The sequence below is a fragment of the Bison bison genome, unplaced genomic scaffold (assembly GCF_000754665.1).
Source record: "Bison bison bison isolate TAMUID 2011002044 unplaced genomic scaffold, Bison_UMD1.0 scf7180017864068, whole genome shotgun sequence".
Lineage (NCBI taxonomy): Eukaryota > Metazoa > Chordata > Mammalia > Artiodactyla > Bovidae > Bison > Bison bison.
The window spans coordinates 4,074,970-4,093,240 of NW_011494640.1; the positions used below are offsets into that span (position 1 = coordinate 4,074,970).

The 18,271-nt window shown below is 42.8% G+C and overlaps 1 protein-coding gene across 1 annotated transcript in view; it reads left to right on the forward strand.

Annotated features, from left to right (window-relative positions):
- PDE6D (phosphodiesterase 6D, cGMP-specific, rod, delta) overlaps nt 1-17,877 on the forward strand; it is a 40,905-nt gene extending 23,028 nt beyond the window's left edge. Inside the window, exons 2-5 of the mRNA XM_010836959.1 lie at nt 13,294-13,382; nt 13,916-14,041; nt 14,989-15,094; nt 17,275-17,877. Of these exons, the coding sequence (XP_010835261.1) occupies nt 13,294-13,382; nt 13,916-14,041; nt 14,989-15,094; nt 17,275-17,356 (403 nt within the window). The 3' untranslated portion in view covers nt 17,357-17,877. The remainder of the gene's footprint in view (nt 1-13,293; nt 13,383-13,915; nt 14,042-14,988; nt 15,095-17,274) is intronic.
- The last annotated feature ends 394 nt before the right edge of the window (nt 17,878-18,271 follow it).

Genomic DNA, 18,271 nt, shown 5'->3' on the forward strand with positions numbered 1-18,271 from the left:
CCATCACTTCATGGGAAATAGATGGGGAAACAGTGGCAGACTTTATTTTTGGGGGCTCCAAAATCACTGCAGATGGTGACTGCAGCCATGAAATTAAAAGACGCTTACTCCTTGGAAGGAAAGTTATAACCAACCTAGACAGCATATTGAAAAGCAGAGACATTACTTTGCCAACAAAGGTCCGTCTAGTCAAGGCTATGGTTTTTCCAGTGATCATGTATGGATGTGAGAGTTGGCCTGTGAAGAAAGCGGAGCGCCGAAGAATTGATTCTTTTGAACTGTGGTGTTGGAGAAGAGTCTTGAGAGTCCCTTGGACTGCAAGGCGATCCAACCAGTCCATTCTGAAGGAGATAAGCCCTGGGATTTCTTTGGAAGGAATGATGCTAAAGCTGAAACTCCAGTACTTTGGCCACCTCATGCGAAGAGTTGACTCATTGGAAAAGACTCTGATGCTGGGAGGGATTGGGGGCAGGAGGAGAAGGGGACGACAGAGGATGAGATGGCTGGATGGCATCACTGACTCGATGGATGTGAGTCTGAGTAAACTCCGGGAGTTGGTGATGGACAGGGAGGCCTGGCGTGCTGCAATTCATGGGGTCACAAAGAGTCGGACACGACTGAGCGACTGAACTGAACTGAACTGATACTCTTAAACGGGCTTCCCAGGTAGCACAGTGGTAAAGAATCCACCTGCCAATGCAGGAGACCCAAGAGATGATCCCTGGGCTCGATCCCTGGGTCAGGAAGATACCCTGGAGTAGGAAATGGCAACCTGCTCCAGTATTCTTGCCTGGAAAATTCCATGGACAGAGGAGCCTGGTGGGCTATAGTCCTTGAGGTCACAAAGAGACACAACTGAGCAACTAAGCACACATATGTACATTTAAACAGATGAAGGTGGGAAAAGAAATGCTGATTAATATATGAGCAACAAAAAGGACAGCAAGAGATTTTCTAGGAATTATAAGGTTTTGAGTGGATAAACCAAAATCAAACATTAATTCATATAACTAACTTGTAATTTTTCCCTTGTTGAAGATTATATAGCATTTTAAGATAATGTGCTTTTATTAGAGAATGTGAAATAGCTCAGAAGACGTTGCTTCCTTTTTTTTTCTTTTTCCAGTCCTGAATAATTATGATATAATAATGTCATACTTTTGTATCAAGTTTGTGTGTGTGCTTAGTCTTGTCTGACTCTTTGTGACCCCCATGGACTGTGGCCTCCCAGGCTCCTCTGTCCATGCAGTTTTCCGGGCAAGAATACTGGATCAGGTTATCATTTCCTACTCCAGGGGTTCTTCCCGACCCAGAGACTGAACCCACATCTCTTGTGTCTCCTGCATTGGCATGTGGATTCTTTATCATGGTGCCTTCTGGGAAGCCCTGTATCAAGTTTATCAGTTTATAAACCATTTTTATAGGTATTTCATATAATCCTGCAGTAACCTTAAGGGTTAAAGTATTATCAGTAGTTGACAAACTAAAACTTGGGCAGGATAAATGACTTAATCTAAGATCACACAAATATTATATGGTAGAAATTGGACTCTCATCCAGGTGTTCTGCTCCAAACCAATTTTGTTTTCCTCTGTCTCAGCTTTTCCTTGTTACTGTATACTAATATACCCTGTGGTGTCTGTCTTCCCCTCTACAATCCAAATGCATCCCTGAGACTTAACAGGTGAACATCTTAAATATTTTTTTTTTAATATTTACTTACTTGTATTATTTATTTGGCTGAGCCAAGTCTTAGCTGAGGCATGCAAACTCTTAGTTGCAGCGTGTGGGATCTAGTCCTTGACCAGGGATGGAACACAGGCCCTCTTCATTGAGACAGCTGAGTCTTAGCCACTGGACCACCAAGGAAATCCCGTCTTAAATATTTTTAAACAAATTGCTTAGTGTTGAAATATTTTCATGTAGATAGATCATTTAGGTATCAGAGCACAGTTATTTGATAATAAAACCAACTGAACTGATATAAATAAATAATTTGATTTTAAAATAAATAGGAAAAAAGACAAATCTCCATTGCAGAGTTCCAGATAATTCATCTAGTTATTCTTCCCACTGGGACATGGGGTATAACTCCCCACCCCTTAATTCATGCTGCATACAGTGACTTATTTCTAAGAGTACAATATGGAAAGAAGGGGAAATGATTGTGTACAATGGAGAAGGCTAACAAATACTACCTCAGCCAGGCAATTGAGGTCAGCATCAACAGTGATAAGTCATGTTGACATTATGTACCCTTGACATGATATGATGGAAATGGCCCTTTACTTCAGTGGTCTTCCTCCTCAAAACCCACAACTCCAGTCTAATCATAAGAAAAAACATCAGACAAACCCCAGTTGATGGACATCCAGGAAATACCTAACCAGTTCTCAACACTGTCAAGGTCACCAAAAACAAGGAAGGTCTGAGAAATTCTCACAGCCAAGAAGAGTTTCAAGGGACTTCCCTGGTGGTCCAGTGGTTAAGACTCGGTGTTCCCAATGCAGGGGACACCAGTTCAATCCCTGGATGGGGAACTAAGATCCTGCATGCTACATAGTGGCACAACCAAAATAAATAAATAAAAGTTATTGTTTAAAAAAAAAGAACTTCAGGAGACACGACAACTAAATGTAATGTGGATTCCTGAATGGGATCCTGGGACAGAAAAAGGACATTGCATAAAAACTAAGGAAATCTGAAGAAACTATGAAGTGAAGTGAAAGTCGCTCAGTCATGTCTGACTCTGCGACCCCATGGACTATACGGTCTGTGGAATTCTCCAGGCCAGAATACTGGAGTGGGTAGCCTTTCCCTTTTCCAGTGAATCTTCCCAATCCAGGGATTGAACCCAGGACTTTAATTAATGTTAATGTATCAGTGTTGGTTCATAAGTTGCAGCAAACATAAGATGTTTATATAAAGGGAAACTGGTGTTGGGTATATGAGAACTCTACTATCTTACAGCTTTTCTGTAAGTCTAAAACTAAAATTTAAAGTTTATTTTTTTAAAAAAAGGGCTAGAATAGAATAACACTTGATAAGCCAATTCCCTTCTTGGTGAATTGCTGTGAATTGAAATCTTATGTATCTTCCATCCTTAGATTGGTATCAGGGTTGCAGTTAATATCATTAGAGAATTATCTCAGTATCATTGCAGATTATCCAGCTTGAGTATGAATTATCTTTAAGGAAGTGAGTAAATTTTTTGGTTTTAAGTAAAGAAAACCCACAAAATTATCAGAATAATGCCTAAATATATGGTGACCCTGAGTATAAGGCAATTTCTTATCTTTCCAATGAAAAAATATTTTAAAAAGGGATGTGGATGAAATATTTTTGCATACATATTTAAGATCATAATTTTAATAAAATAATATTAATTTAGAACTATTATTTCCCTCCACCTGTCACTTTTTTTTTTTTTAGTTCTACCAGTTTATTGCTACCAACACATCTCCCTCCACCCTGATGCACACATGGTCAATCATGTAACCCCATGGACTGCAGCCCACCAGGCTCCTCTGTCCATGGACTTTTCCAGGCAAGAATACTGGAGTGGGTCACCTGTCACTTTTTATGAAACAACATTGCCTAGATTTTTTTCACATGTGACTTTGATGTCAGTCTTCGGCACACAGTAGGTTGTCAGTAAGCTTTTATTGAATGAATGATAGTTTGAAATCAGATATATAGGGAGCCCTGCATCAGTCTGGGAGGATCCATTGAAGGTTTTTTACCAAGAGAGCAACACACAAAGGTGGAGGGGTATTTAGCCTTTTTTTCAGGGGAGATGAAGATACCACAAATCCTCTGCTTCTGGGAAGCCAGCTGTGGCCAGGTGTTGGCCTTGGGGCAAGAAGAAACCTTGACCCAGGAGTCAGGCAGATCTGATTTTAGAAACTGCTGGAAACCGAGTGGTCCCAGGTGTCTTTGAGGAGGTGGCACTGAAGCCAGGACCTGAGGGTGTGAAGAGTCAGGACAAAAGCAGGGAGAAGAGACTGTGGGAGCAGAACATAGCAACTGGGGGACCCTGGAAACTACACAAAGGACTTTTTTTTTTCCTAAGTGCAAAGGAAAAAATGGGGATTGACATCTGATTTACAGTTCTAAAAAACCACTTCCATCTGTGAGAATGGGTTTGAGGAGGAGGCAAGAATGGAAACAGAACTTCCCTGGTGGTCCAGTGGTTAAGAATCTGCCTGCCAGTGCAGGGGACATGGGTTCAATCCCTGATCTGGGAAGATTCCACATGTTCTGGGGCAACTAAGCCCATGTGCCACAGCTGCTGAAGCCCTTGCACCTAGAGCCTGTGCTGTGCAACAAGAGAAACCACTGCAATGAAAAGCCCGAGCACCACAATGAAGAGTAGTTCCCATTCACCGCAAGTAAAGAAAGCCCACACAAAGCAATGAAGACTCTGTGTGGCAAAAAATAAATTTATAAAAAGGAGACTGGAAGCAAGGAGGCCAGGTTGGAAATGATAAGCAATAATAGTGATAATAATAATAGCTAACACATGGCTAACTAAATGCCCAGGCACTTTTTAAGCTCTTGTATGAACCAACTCACTTAAGTGTACCTCCCAGTAAGCAACTCTTTCATTCTTGAAAATACCACAGTTGTTTTTTTTTTTTAATATAGTTGCTGGACAATATTAGATAAGTTGCAGATGTATAATATATTGTAATTCACAATTTTTAAAGGTTATACTCCATTTATGAAAGTGTTAGTTGCTGACTCGTGTCCAGCTCTTTGCAACCAACCCCGTGGACGGTAGCCCACCAGGCTCCTCTGTCCATGGGATTCTCCAGGCAAGAATACTGGAGTGGTAGCCATTCCTGTCTCCAGGGGACCTTCTTGACCCAGGTCTCCTGCATTGCAGGCAGGTTCTTTACCATCTGAGCCACCAGGGAAGCTATACTCCATTTATAGTTACTATAAAATACGGCTGTATTCCCCATGTTGTTCAATATATCCTTGTAGCTTATTTTATAGCTAATAGTTTGTACTTCCTCTTCATGTACTCTTGTATTGCCCCTCAACATACCCTCTCGCCACTGGTAACCACAGTTTGGATAATAAATTCCAGAAAACTATGAATCAGCCAATTCAGAGGGGCTTAATGGTTGGATTGCTGTTTCCTTCTCCACCCATCAATTTCAAACCATTCTGTGAAAGTCATTAACCAAAACGCTCTATGGTGCAATATTAAAGTAGAAAAAACTAGAACTGACCTCTCAACTTGCCGAACCTCTTCCTCTCTGTTCCCTTCTGTCCTCACCCTATCTCTTGGTTCTGAGTTTATATGGGCTTTTTTTTTCCTTCTTTAGCTCTCTCCCTCGAGTCCCTTTTCCTGTTCTTGTGTGTTCTGTGTTTCTTTCCTCTTTCCCCTCTTTGCCTTCCTCATTCCCTCTCTATTACCTTGCCTTGCCTTAATGTCCCTCATTTTTCCCTCCCTTAACTGGCCAGTGAGATACTGGCATGTCCAGTGAGTCTGTTCTGTTCAGCATATTAATGTTGTTAATACAATGTATATTATATATACAGTATAATAATGAATGTTCATCTTATTCAGTAATTAATCAAAAATTAATGTTTACTATTTCCATTTAAAACTAATTAAGACCCACAAGACTCAATGTACTCTTCCAAAATGCTTCTATAGATGATTGTTATGAAGTATTTTAAGTCTTTGTATCCCAGTTCCTGAACTGACATCTCTAGGAGAAATTTACCTAGTACCCTGTTCATGTCCAGTATTCTTGCCTGGAGAATCCCATGGACAGAGGAGCCTGGCAGGCTACAGTCCACGGGATCGCAGGAGTTGGACACGACCTAGCAACTAAACCACTACCACAACCACTCATCTAACTGGTTTCTTCCCACCCCCACACGCTCCCTTCCCACTCCACTACCACCTCTGCACCTCCACTGCCTTCTGTACCTCAGGACTGTCCCCAGCTCCTACATTGGACTGCATCTAATTCATACCAGACCATGTCTGTTTCTTAAAACATCAGAGGACTTATGCAACTGTCACGTTGAACCAAACGTCTCATTCTTCCATAGTTTCTCTTAGTTTATTTCCTCTGTTAACTTTCGTAAAGCCTGATACATTACAAACTATTGCTTTTGTTCTGAAGCTTCTTTTTAAGATGCTTTTATTTTACATGTGAGAGTGCATCTCCTTTTGGGTGCCTGGTTCCAAATATAGAGGTACCAGGGACAACCCCTCTTCCCCAGCAGAGGCTTCCCTTAGTAAAGGAGCGTTCCTCTGTGCTCATCTCATATATAAATCACCAGGGAGCTTTTAAATGAGAAAAGACCTGGCTGACCCAGAAGGTGGTATTTATAAATAGTCCTCCAGCCCCCGCTCCTTAAAGCTTGTCCACCTAATCCTCTTCTCTCAAGATAGGAAGTGACTTGAACTTTGAGCCTTAAAACTCACATTCTTTTTTCTTTTAAAAATCTCGTTGGCAAAAAGCTGTTAAAAAATGTTTTCAGCCAGATGATGATCGGTCATAAGAGCTTATCTTTCATTTCCAACATTTTTAGGCAAATATGCTTCTTCTTTTGTGGACCAGCTTTTCTCATTGTTATTATTTTAAGACACTTTCCTCAATCATTTTTATTTCTTTTTACTGATAGGGTATCATGGATTTGTATTTTTATGATTTAGAAAGCTGTTCCCAAATGACTCCACAGGAGATGTGGGTTCGATCCCTGGGTCAAGACAGTCCCCTGGAGGAGGAAATGGCAACCCACTCCAGTATTCTTGCCTGGGGAATCCCATGGACAGAGGAGCCTGGTGGGCTATAGTCAATGGGATCGCAAAGAGTCAGACATGACTTAGTGTCTGACTAACAACAACAACAAAAATGACTGCATCTCTATAATGAGCTAAGAGCCTTTCTTTTCACCTCTAAAATCACAGAACTTGGAGGGTCTCTAAGTAACCTTCACCCCAGTATCTTTGAATGGAGCTCTGTTTGTATTTCTCTGATTTTGTGTTGTATGTGTGGGGGTGTGTGTATGTATGTGCTCAATTGCTTAGTCTTGTTCGACTCTTTGCGACCCCTTGGACTGTGGCCCACCAGGCTGCTCTGTCCATGGGATTCCCCAGGCAAGAATAATGGAGCGGGTTGCCATTTCCTCCTCCAGAGGATCTTCCCAACCCAGGGATCAAACCCATGTCTCCTGCATTGGCAGATGGATTCTTTACCTCTCTGCTACCTGGGAAGCTTTTTGTATTATTTATTGGGGCTAAAATGTCACAGGTTTAGGATTATGAAATGAACATATGATATAGACACTAGTAAATAATATTCCAGATTAGGGTACATACAGGAAATGCCTAATTGTTGAAGTGGCCGAAGATACTTTTTTTTTTTTACTATATTTTCCCCAATATTAATTAAATCCTTAATCTGATTATTTATAAAGAGAAGAGATGTTTACATTAAGGAATTAAGCTATATGTTTTTAGCAGCCTCTCTGCCTTATAAAATGGAGGAAACAAATTCACTATCTACTAACTATCAGACAGAATAATTTAAGGCTATTTTCTTTTTATCCCCTGACAGATTGAAGAGTATGTCGTGGTCCCAGGCTTTTGTTTGCTGACCTGGGTCAGGGACAGTAATGCTTTTTCTAGAAGCTACTAGGTCTGATCCATCTGTTGCTTTGTGAGGAGAACTCCTTCCCCAAGGCTTTTCTTATAGTAGTTTTGCTAGAATGTCCTACTTGCATTGTGAGCCTGGAAATTTAGAAGTAATTTTAGTTCTCTTATTTAAGAAAGGCTGGTGTCCATTGTGGCTATATTAGTACATAAGAGACTATCTGCAGGAAAAGAATGAAAAGCATGTACACTGCAGGTTGAATGAGTACTGTGTCTTCTGAAAACCTTGGGCTTAAATGTCTAAGGCAGTTCTGTTTAGATCTGAGTTCAGCATGGACTTGCTAGAGCAGTAGTGCCTGTTTTATTTCTCCAGTTGGGGAAGCTTTCTCTTAATACACGGAGACTCTAGAATGGGTAAGTATATGTATGTTGTTGTTCAGTCGCAGATTTGTGTCCGACTCTTTGCAACCCCCATGAACACCAGGCTTCCCTGTCCTTCACTGTCTCACAGAGTTTGCTCAAACTCATGTCCATTGAGTCGGTGATGCCATCCAACCATCTCATCCTCTGTCACCCCCTTCTCCTCCTGCCCTTATTCTTTACCAGCATCAGGGTCTTTTCCAATGAGTCGGCTCTTCGTTTCAGCATCAGTCCTTCCAGTGAATACTCATGACTGATTTCCTTTAGGATGGACAGGTTGGATCTCCTTGCTGTCCAAGGGACTCTCAAGAGTCTTCTCCAGCACCACAATTTGAAAGCATCATTTCTTTGATACTCAGCCTTCTTTATGGTCCAACTCTTACATGTGTACATGAATACTGGAAAAACCATAGCTTTGACTCTATGGACCTTTGTTGGCAAAGTGATGTCTCTGCTTTTTAATATGCTATCTAGGTTTGTCATAGCTTTCCTTCCAAGGAGCAAACATCTTTTAATTCCGTGGCTGCAGTCACCATCCACAGTGATTTTGGAGCCCAAGAAAAGAAAATCTGTCACCGTTTACACTTTTTAGGATATGGCCTAAGCAAGTGTGGATACGTTTAACTTGCTTTTAGATTCAGTTGCTAAAATTAAAAAGTGGAATGTAGAAATATGAAAGAGGTGAGAAAACCACGTAGGTGCAACAGAGCAACTGTATCAAGAGATATAATGAGGTTGCAGGAGAATTTGTTAGGATTTCGCACACTGAGAGGAGAGGAGCACAACCAACACAACTTCAAAGCAGTGGTGGGTGCATGTCCAAGGACAGTGCCCAAGCAGGTCAAAGGCATGGGAGGTTTAGGTACCAATCACATTTGGGGCACACTACTGGATAACCCTTGGTTCTCTTTTGTGACCTTTTTTATATAGCAGCAAAACTTAGAGTCTCTCCAGAGGGTTAAATGTGGAACTATTCCATACATAATGATGCTCATCAACTGTGTTGTTCAGAGTTCTGCACTGCAAACTACCCAACCCATGGAAAAGACTCTCAGAGGCTTTCTGCTGCTTCAGAACTGACTGGCAGTCAGAGGGACAAGGGACACACTTCAGGAAGCATCAGGTTGGCACAACCTGCTGCCCTACCCTGAGGAACTGCTGGCTTTTACTCAAATCTTTGTGTGACAACAGCTTCAGGGCCCCGGGTGTCCCAGCCTAGGTCATATGCTTGCCCCCAGCTGCACCGTGACTAGGAGAGAAGAAGCTGAATCCTAGTTGCTATAGTGCAAAGCACTCACTGCCTCCCACAGGGGAAAGGAGGCTGCAGGGTGCTGGTTGGGAAGAAGGTTTGGTTGCTAGACAGCCGGGGGTGGGGGGGGGAGACATATAAACTATAAACTGTATTTGTCTGGAGCTCAGTCTCTTTACAAATATTAACCATCTTTTTCAGGCTCAGCCATGCATGAAGAATATTAATTTTCTTTTCCTTTAATGCTTTGTTCATTGTTTTTAAAAACAAAAACAAACAAAAAAAACTTGGGACTATCTTTTTTAAACTTAGTCTTTATTTTTATCAGAGTTGTATGTATACTTCACATAGAATCATAGTTCTCCCTGGTTTCTAAAGACGAAGAGCATTTCATTGCTCACACTGCGATTTTCTACTCCCTGCTGCTGCTGCTAAGTCACTTCAGTCGTGTCCGACTCTGCGACCCCATAGACAGGAGCCCACCAGGCTTCCCCGTCCCTGGGATTGATTCTCCAGGCAAGAACTCCAGAAAACTATTTTCACTTCTTTCTAACTGATTTATTTGGTGTTTATCTTGATATTTCCAAATAGTGCACTGTGGTTATATCTTAATGTTTCCCTTTTAAACATTATTTATCGACTTTCCATGATGAAAATGAGTTTTTTTCTGTCTCAATACTTTACTCTTAGTCACACACACATTCTCTTCTTTTCCCATCCTCCCAGGATAATTGTGTTGAAACTATGATCTGTGTTTTTATCATCACTTTTTCAGCACTGCGATGAAGCTGTGTAGTATGCTGTGACTACTCCTTTCTCCAGTACTACATTTAATTTTTCCCTGATGCTAATAATTGTTTTTTTTAATTTGCTTAAATTTTCTATACTTCTCACTAATTTGACCCCCAAACCTCCCCTAATTGAATCAACCCTCTTTTCATATAAACACATCAGATATATGAATTTCATCTTTTTGTTTTTGTTGTTTTTAATTTCATCTTCTTAAACGTCTCCATGAGTGTTATGGCTTGCTCTTGTCTGGACCCTGAACCAGTCGCCCTCCAGGCCTGTTAAGGAGCTCTTGTCTTGGGGTCTCCTTCACCATCACTCTGAGGACCCCTTTGCTGTTTCTTGTTTTAGATCTCTTGCTTCCTGGATTCCATGTTATCCTCTTCCTTGGTCTTCCCTGTCATTTTGAAGGAGTGTGTTACTATTAGTTTCTTGAGAAAGTAAAGGTTTATTAGTTTTAGGAATCATTTCTTTAAGAATTTTAAAGGCACTGCTCCATTTTTTTCTGTCCTCCAGAGTCCCTGTTGAAAAGTCTTATGCGTTCTGATTTTGACCTTTTCGGTAACAACTCATTTTCCTTCTGGAAGCTTGTCTTTTAACCTTGATGTTCTGCAAGTTCACAGTGATGCGATTCAGGCCCTTGCTGGACCTTTGCAATCTGGGACATTTTCTTGAATTCATTTTTTTGATGACTTCCTCTCCTTGTTTTTTTCTCTTCTTTCTCAAAGTTATATTAGCTAGATGTTGGGCCTCTTGTACTGGCGTCCAGTTTTTGTATCTTTACTCTCATTTTCTATCCTTTTGCCTTTTTTTCTTTCTAAGAGTATCTCTCAACTTTGTCTTTCATCCCAGGGGACTGGGGCAGTCCCAGGGGCAGGGTCCCAGTTCTCACAGCTTATTGTCCCTGACCTGACAATAGGAGGGAATAGCAGAGGTCATTTTGGTCTTGGAAGCTGACTTCTTTGGAATGCAGCCTTCAGTTAAGCTCTTCATGTGTTCAGCTCGATGGCTAACTTCCATCTCTGTCTATGTTGTACTCCTTCATGTTGACTCAAAGAGATGCCACCTGAGACAGTCATCTGTAAATGCTGGAGATGTAGGGTCACTGTTTCTGTGTCTCTGTCTTGGGAATGGGCTGTTTACTGTTAAAGTGATGTTTGTGAAGCCATTGCCTTGAGGCCCAGAATAACCAGGCATGTTAAAGTAGACCAGGGATGAGGTGCTTGAAGTTCAGGTTCGGGATGTTTCAGACTGAGGCACCTGTGAACATTCAGTCATTTTATGTGTTCCAAATGTATTTTTATGTGTCACATGTATGTACATATATGCATGTATCTCTCAGGAAGTAGGGAACTGGAAATGAGGGTATTATATAACCTCAAAATGGTGGTAAAGAACCTACCTGCCAATGCAGGAGATGCGGGAGATGTGCTTTTGATCCCTGGGTTGGGAGGAAGGCAGGGGGAACCCACTCCAGTATTCTTGCCTGGAGAATTCCATGGACAAAGGAGGCTGTCAGGCTAAGATCCATAGGGTGGCAAAGAGTTGACCGTGACTGAAGTGACTTAGCATGCACGCAGGCTAAAAATTAGGTAAGAGACATTTGCCTACTTGCAATGAATTGTAATAGAAATGTGATCTTCCCACGTCATTGGGAAACTTGTTTTCTGCTCAGGCCCTCAGAGAATCGTAGATCGTTGGGGTGAGGACTAAGTGAGTCCCCATTGGGTTTTTCTACATAGCAAACAGATGGTATGGCAAGCTTGACGCCTCTCCCCTCTTGCTGCCTAGGCTAGGCTTGTCCTGAGAACATCCCACAGCAGTTTGATATCATCCCCGTGACCTTTGGGTGTCCTGTGCCCAGCTTGAGGAGGCCAAGGTCTACTCAGCAGCTCTTCCTGCTCCCAGGTTAATGGACTTGATAGATCCCTTGTCCCTGCCTTCCCACTTCTCCTGCAGGAAACAACAGCTAGGAAATTTGTAAGTGTAAAGACTGCTGAGCCCATGTGACCTCCTTAGGCTCCCTGCTGGTCTCTGCCTGCCAGCCTCCCAGATTGATATCTCAGCTTTGACTTTAATGGTCTCAATGGCACCCCACTCCAGTACTCTCGCCTGGAAAATCCATGGACGGAGGAGCCTGGTGGGCTGCAGTCCATGGGGTCGCTAAGAGTCGGACATGACTGAGCAATTTCACTTTCACTTTTCACGTTCATGCGTTGGAGGAGGAAATGGCAACCCACTCCAGTGTTCTTGCCTGGAGAACCCCAGGGACAGAGGAGCCTGGTAGGAGGCCGTCTATGGGGTCGCACAGAGTCGGACACGACTGAAGCGACTTAGCAGCAGCAGCAGCAGGCTAGGGGAACAGCCTAACCCAGACAGCCCATTGGCTTCCTTTGCAGCAGCTACTTAACTCGGACAGAGCCGAGGGGACTCCCTTTTGCCTGTGGCTATGATGTCCTTCACGGGCCAGGCTCCAGCAAGGAGGACAGACAAATTCCAATCTCAGACCCTGGCTTTCCTGAGATTGAGGCCCGGGGCTTACCATTTGGAATACAAAGTGAAGGGTTTTTTGTACCATTTTTTAAAAATATAAACTTGATAATTTTATTGCCAATTTAAAAATAAATGACTTTATATTGATTGTGAAGGGGTAAGAAGGCTACTTAAGGAAACTCTTTGGCAGTAGTTAGGACTCTATGCTTTCACTGCTGGGCCCAAGTTCAATCCCTAGTCAGGGAACTAAAATCCTAGAAGCTAAGTGGCACAGCCAAAAAAAAGCATTGCTTGAAAGGTCTGGATTTGTTAGTAACGCTTGTGGACAGTGATTTTCACTGTAGGGCTATCTCCATGAGTCATGTCCTGGGATTTTTCTCATACCTATTTCTTCAGGTCTTTTTATCTCAGCTGGTCAGTTTCTGTTGGAAAATTTAAAATTTTGCACTGTTCATTTTCTACCTCTTTCTTGCAATTGCTAGACGTGTACCATCTGTGAGCTCTCATGTTGCAGATAAAAATATCTCCCCTGGGTCTCTGCATCTTCCTTTAGATGTCTTCTGCACTCTCTTCCACATTTATATTTGCTTTCTTGGCACTTAGCAGTCAGGCCAGCTTGCTGAGAAGTAAACAGGAGTCAATAGGAGCACATTTGAGACACCTGGAGGACGAAGTAGGCGGCTTTAGGGTCTTCTTTTTCCTTAATATACTTGATCAGAAATTGGATGAACCTTCGGGATGCTGAGACAGGGAAGATACTTTGGCAAGGAACAGAAGACCTGTCAGTCCCTGGCGTGGAGCACGAAGGTACTTTCCACCCTTTTCTGCACAGGGCTGACGACGCAGAGCAGGCCTGGGGAGTCAGGGAGCTGAGTTGACACAGCACCACCAGTGGACAGGCCTCTACAGACACAGCACGTCCATCCACGTGATGCTGAGATTTCTAGTGCCTTCTCCTACTTCCCAAAACCAACTCTGTGCTGAAATTTTAGCATTAAAACATACCCAAAGATATAAAGTAAGATCTTGATTTTTTATCATCCTGAAATAAAAGAAAAACCAAGGGGTTAAAACCGACAGGACAGACTAGAAAGAAGGCTCCCATTCAGCCTCCTTCCTGATAAGAGGGGCTGGGTAAGGCCTTTCGGTGCACTAAATCTGGTGTTCCTTGAAGATCTTTCAGTCAGATGCATTGGACCAGTTTGGGACCTCTGCCTTTAATCAAAAAGTATAACTCTGTTACCGAGGCATTCTCTGAGATTTAGCATAGATAAGATATGCTCTAAATCATCTCTAAGAAGCTCCCAGAAATGGTTTCAGTATTTCTTTTTCTTTACCAGCCCGTGTTCCCAAGAAAATCCTCAAATGCAAGGCAGTGTCTCGAGAACTGAACTTCTCTTCAGCAGAGCAAATGGAAAAATTCCGCCTGGAACAAAAAGTCTACTTCAAAGGGCAATGTCTGGAAGGTATTCTGCTGCCTACATGCCTCGTATCTGGGCTTAGGGTGACAGGGGCAGAAGTCAAGACTCAGGGAACTAAAGCCCTGCTTTGATAACATCCATTTTGCAACTCAGCTTGGATAGGGTTCCTACACCCTGGGAGATTGGGAGCTTGGGCAAAAAGCAGAAACAAAGCTGGCAACTGTGAGGGGCTCTGAGCCCAGTGAGAGGATTACCGACCCTCGAGGGCCTGGGGGTGGTGCTGGCTTTTCACTGATGTGGTCACGAGGAAGCTGCTGGTTAGGCCCTAGTACAGTGCTCTCTATACTGTCACATACAGATTCCACTGGCAAGGGCACCCTGCAGTGAGTTTTCTTCACCATGTGTAAGAGTATAAAAGTGCACTCTGTGTCTTAGATCTGAAGTAACAAGTGAAAAGGCCTGTTCTGTGCCTCTGTGTATAATTTACATCTAGCCTACTTATAAGAAAATGCTGCTGGTCCTAGTGCTTTAGATCTCAGAGCATAGGAGCAGACCTCTGGTGTGGTTCAGGGGGCTTCCATGTCCTTTCTTGTGGCCTCTGGCCTGAGAGGTTTCTGATGGCTTCATTGGTGGTTCCTGGGGTAGGAAATGGCAACCCACTCCAGTACTCTTGCCTGGAAAATCCCATGGATGGAGGAGCCTGGTAGGCTGCAGTCCATGGAGTCGCTAAGAGTCGGGCACGACTGAGCGACTTCACTTTCACTTTCATGCATTGGAGAAGGAAATAGCAACCCGCTCCAGTGTTCTTGCCTGGAGAATCCCAGGGACGGTGGAGCCAGATGGGCTGCCATCTATGGAGTCGCAAAGAGTCAGATACAACTGAAGCAACTTAGCAGCAGGGGTAGGAAAAGGCTTGCTCAAAAGGATAGGGACACAGAGCCCCGAGACTCTGCCCAGGGCTCCAGCTCACCCACTTTTCCTTCTTCCTTCAGAATGGTTCTTCGAGTTTGGCTTTGTGATCCCTAACTCAACAAACACCTGGCAGTCCCTGATAGAGGCCGCGCCCGAGTCCCAGATGATGCCAGCCAGCGTGCTAACGTGAGTGATCGGGCCGCAGGGACGGTGGAGGTGTCCTGAAGCAGCAAGTCCAGGCACATGGGACGCATGGTTCCGTTCAGCAGGCAGGCAACCTAGGTTGAGAACAGGGGTAAGAGTATCCAGGGTATCCAAGGTTACAGCTTACTGGCTTCAGTCACGTGAAAAGACAGTATGATAGAGTGGAAAGAATTAAAAACTTCAGACTAGACCTTTAGACTAAATTCCTGATTAACCCTGACTAGTGAGGGCAATGGCACCCCACTCCAGTACTCTTGCCTGGAGAATCCCACGGACGGAGGGACCTGGTGGGCTATAGTCCATGGGGTCGCTAAGGGTCGGACGCAACTGAGTGACTTCACTTTCACTTTTCACTTTCATGCATTGGAGAAGGAAATGGCAACCCACTCCAGTGTTCTTGCCTGGAGAATCCCAGGGACAGTGAGTGGGGCCTGGTGCGCTGCCGTCTATGGGGTCGCACAGAGTCGGACACAACTGAAGCAACTTAGCAGGAGAAGCAGCAGCAGCAGTGTAACCTTGGCTATGTACTTTATTTCTCTGGGCCTTACTCTCTTCTCTAAACGGAGAATTAATAATCCTGTCTCACAGAGGTAGAGTAAGGATAAAATGAGATCGTATGGAAGAAAACTAGCACATAACATAAATTAAATCTATGCTAATTTGCTCCCTTTCCTGACTATCAAACTCCTGATACTCTGTACTTCATTTGACCCTCAGCAGAATCTGGAAAAGTCCTAATTCTGTTTTAGAGGATAATGTTTGATTGTAGTTTTTCAGAGACTCACTTACCATTTTTATAAATTTGCTTCCTGCTCAAAGAATAGTTTGTCCTTTGTCCCCCAAATCAGTCAGTCACTGCCCACCTACCATTTTCTCTTGGGAAAAGATTTTAGTCTTTTAAAGGTTTTAGAAGTATTGCCTGGTAGCAAATCATGTACACAGATAGATAATTGTGTGATATTGGATCACCTCTTTAAACAGGTCCTTTATGAAAACCACATTGAATTTGTAAATAGAGGTTTTTTTATTTTATATCTTGGATAGATTTTTATTTACATAATAGTATAAACTATAAAATACTATATATAATAGTATAAACTAAAATAATATAAATTTATATTTAATCAGTCAGTCAGATTTTGAGTTCCTTATTTACCCATTTTTTTATAATTAATTACCAGCAAAAATGCATCTGGTAGATATTAACTACCCTGGGAAAGTACAGTGTCATAAGTAGATGGGCATTTTTTAGATTTTGTTAACCCTTACTTGACTTCTTGGCCAGGCCTGATTTCTTTCAGGTGCTAACACCAGCAAGTCTATGATAATATATTCAGGTTATTTAAGTTGTCTTACTTTTTAGAACCCCAGAATAGCACCACTCTTGCTTTTAACTCAGTTCAAGAGGAGTTTGATTTGGAAACACTGACATACCCACCAAGAAGAATGAAATTGTACACTGCGTACAATACAGGTGTATCGTTTGGGGTTATTGAGCCGTAAGCCACAGAAACTGACTCTGGCTTATAGGACAGAGTTGAAAGGGTAGGGCTCAGACCTGAGCAGTCAGAGGATGCAGGTGGCAGGAATCATGGATTCCTCAAGGAGCAGCCATGGGAAGGATTTTGCTCAGAGGAGAGATTCTGATTGGTTCAAATTATATCCTTTGCCTGCCTTTTTGTCAGTCAAGGGAGGGGCCACTTGACTGACCATGGACTGGAGATAGGGGTTCCCCCAAGAGAAGAACAGAGTGTTGTTACCCAAAGTGAGGAGAAAGATGCAGGACAGGCCAACCCACAGCTTCCACCAGAGTGAGTTTTATAAGAAAAGATACAACCCCTGCGGTCTCAGGTTTTCATGTGAATCAGAAAGTCGTATTTATAGGCACCTCTGCATGCAGAGCACTCAGAGGGCCTTGGGTGTACTGTGGGTTAAGACATGCTCCCTCTTATAATTTCTAAACTTGAAGAAGATGAACCTCATCACATAAATTAAAAGGTCATGTGAGATGTCTAATCCCATGTGATCTTAATATCCCCAAGCCAAGGTTATATAGGTGAGTGCATGTCCACGGGCCCAGTAGACCTAGATTGAAACTACTTTGTGGAAATGAAATCTGTTGCTAACACGCTCACTCTTCTGCCCTCTCTTCTGACTTACAGTGGAAATGTTATCATAGAGACAAAGTTTTTTGATGACGATCTTCTCGTAAGCACATCCAGAGTGAGGCTTTTCTACGTTTGAGAGAAGAATGTGTGTGCATTTCAAGAATTCATTTTTTTAGGGGGACGGAGGAAACTATTTACTTTTTTCCTCTACACCTTTGATTTTTGGCACTTTCACCCCTGATTCCTTCTACGGCAAAACCCACCTGCAGCCACCAGGGGACCAGCTCTGTGTAGGTAACCAGATGGCTTTTTTCTCTCAAGCCACCATCTTCCGTTGACCAGAGTATAAACTCCCAGTCCCAGACCAGGGCAGAGGGCATGCCTCGACTCCTTCCTGGAGTAGCCCCAGGGACAGACACACACCACGAGCTGTTCCCATCACCCTCCCTGCCTCCTCCCTGGGCCCTGCAGGCAACACATCTTCTTTTGGCCCCTGGTTTTGGAAAACTTCATGTTCCTGACCCACATTTAGTTTTTTCCTACTGTTTCTATTTCATACATTCTCATACATTTAACTTGTAAAATAGACTGATATTATTATTATTACATAATTAATTAAAACATGTTAATTAAAATATTCCTACGTCTTTAGCATGACACTTCTTTCATTTCTCCTTTTTTTGGAATGTGAACCTGGCTCCATGATGGGAAGAAAGACATTTATCAGACTGTAGGATCACAGCTCTGTTTTGCTCCAGAGAGAACTGATAGATCTTGCAGTTCCTGAGTGCTTCAGTCACTGCTTTCCAAGAACGTACAACACACTTGAGCAAGACCCATGACCTTGACATTTGTCTTTTAGATGTGGTATTTAGTGGCTGTCTTCAACATACATGTGCCCTCCATTTGTCTATTGTTTTTAACTTTTCCCCTTCTTTTATAATGTGCATTTGTTCAAGAGGTTTCCAGAGAGGTTGGAGGTCCTAAGTTAGTCGAGTAAGGACTCTTACCTTCCTAAACGAGACACTAGAAGTTACAAAATGAAGAAAAG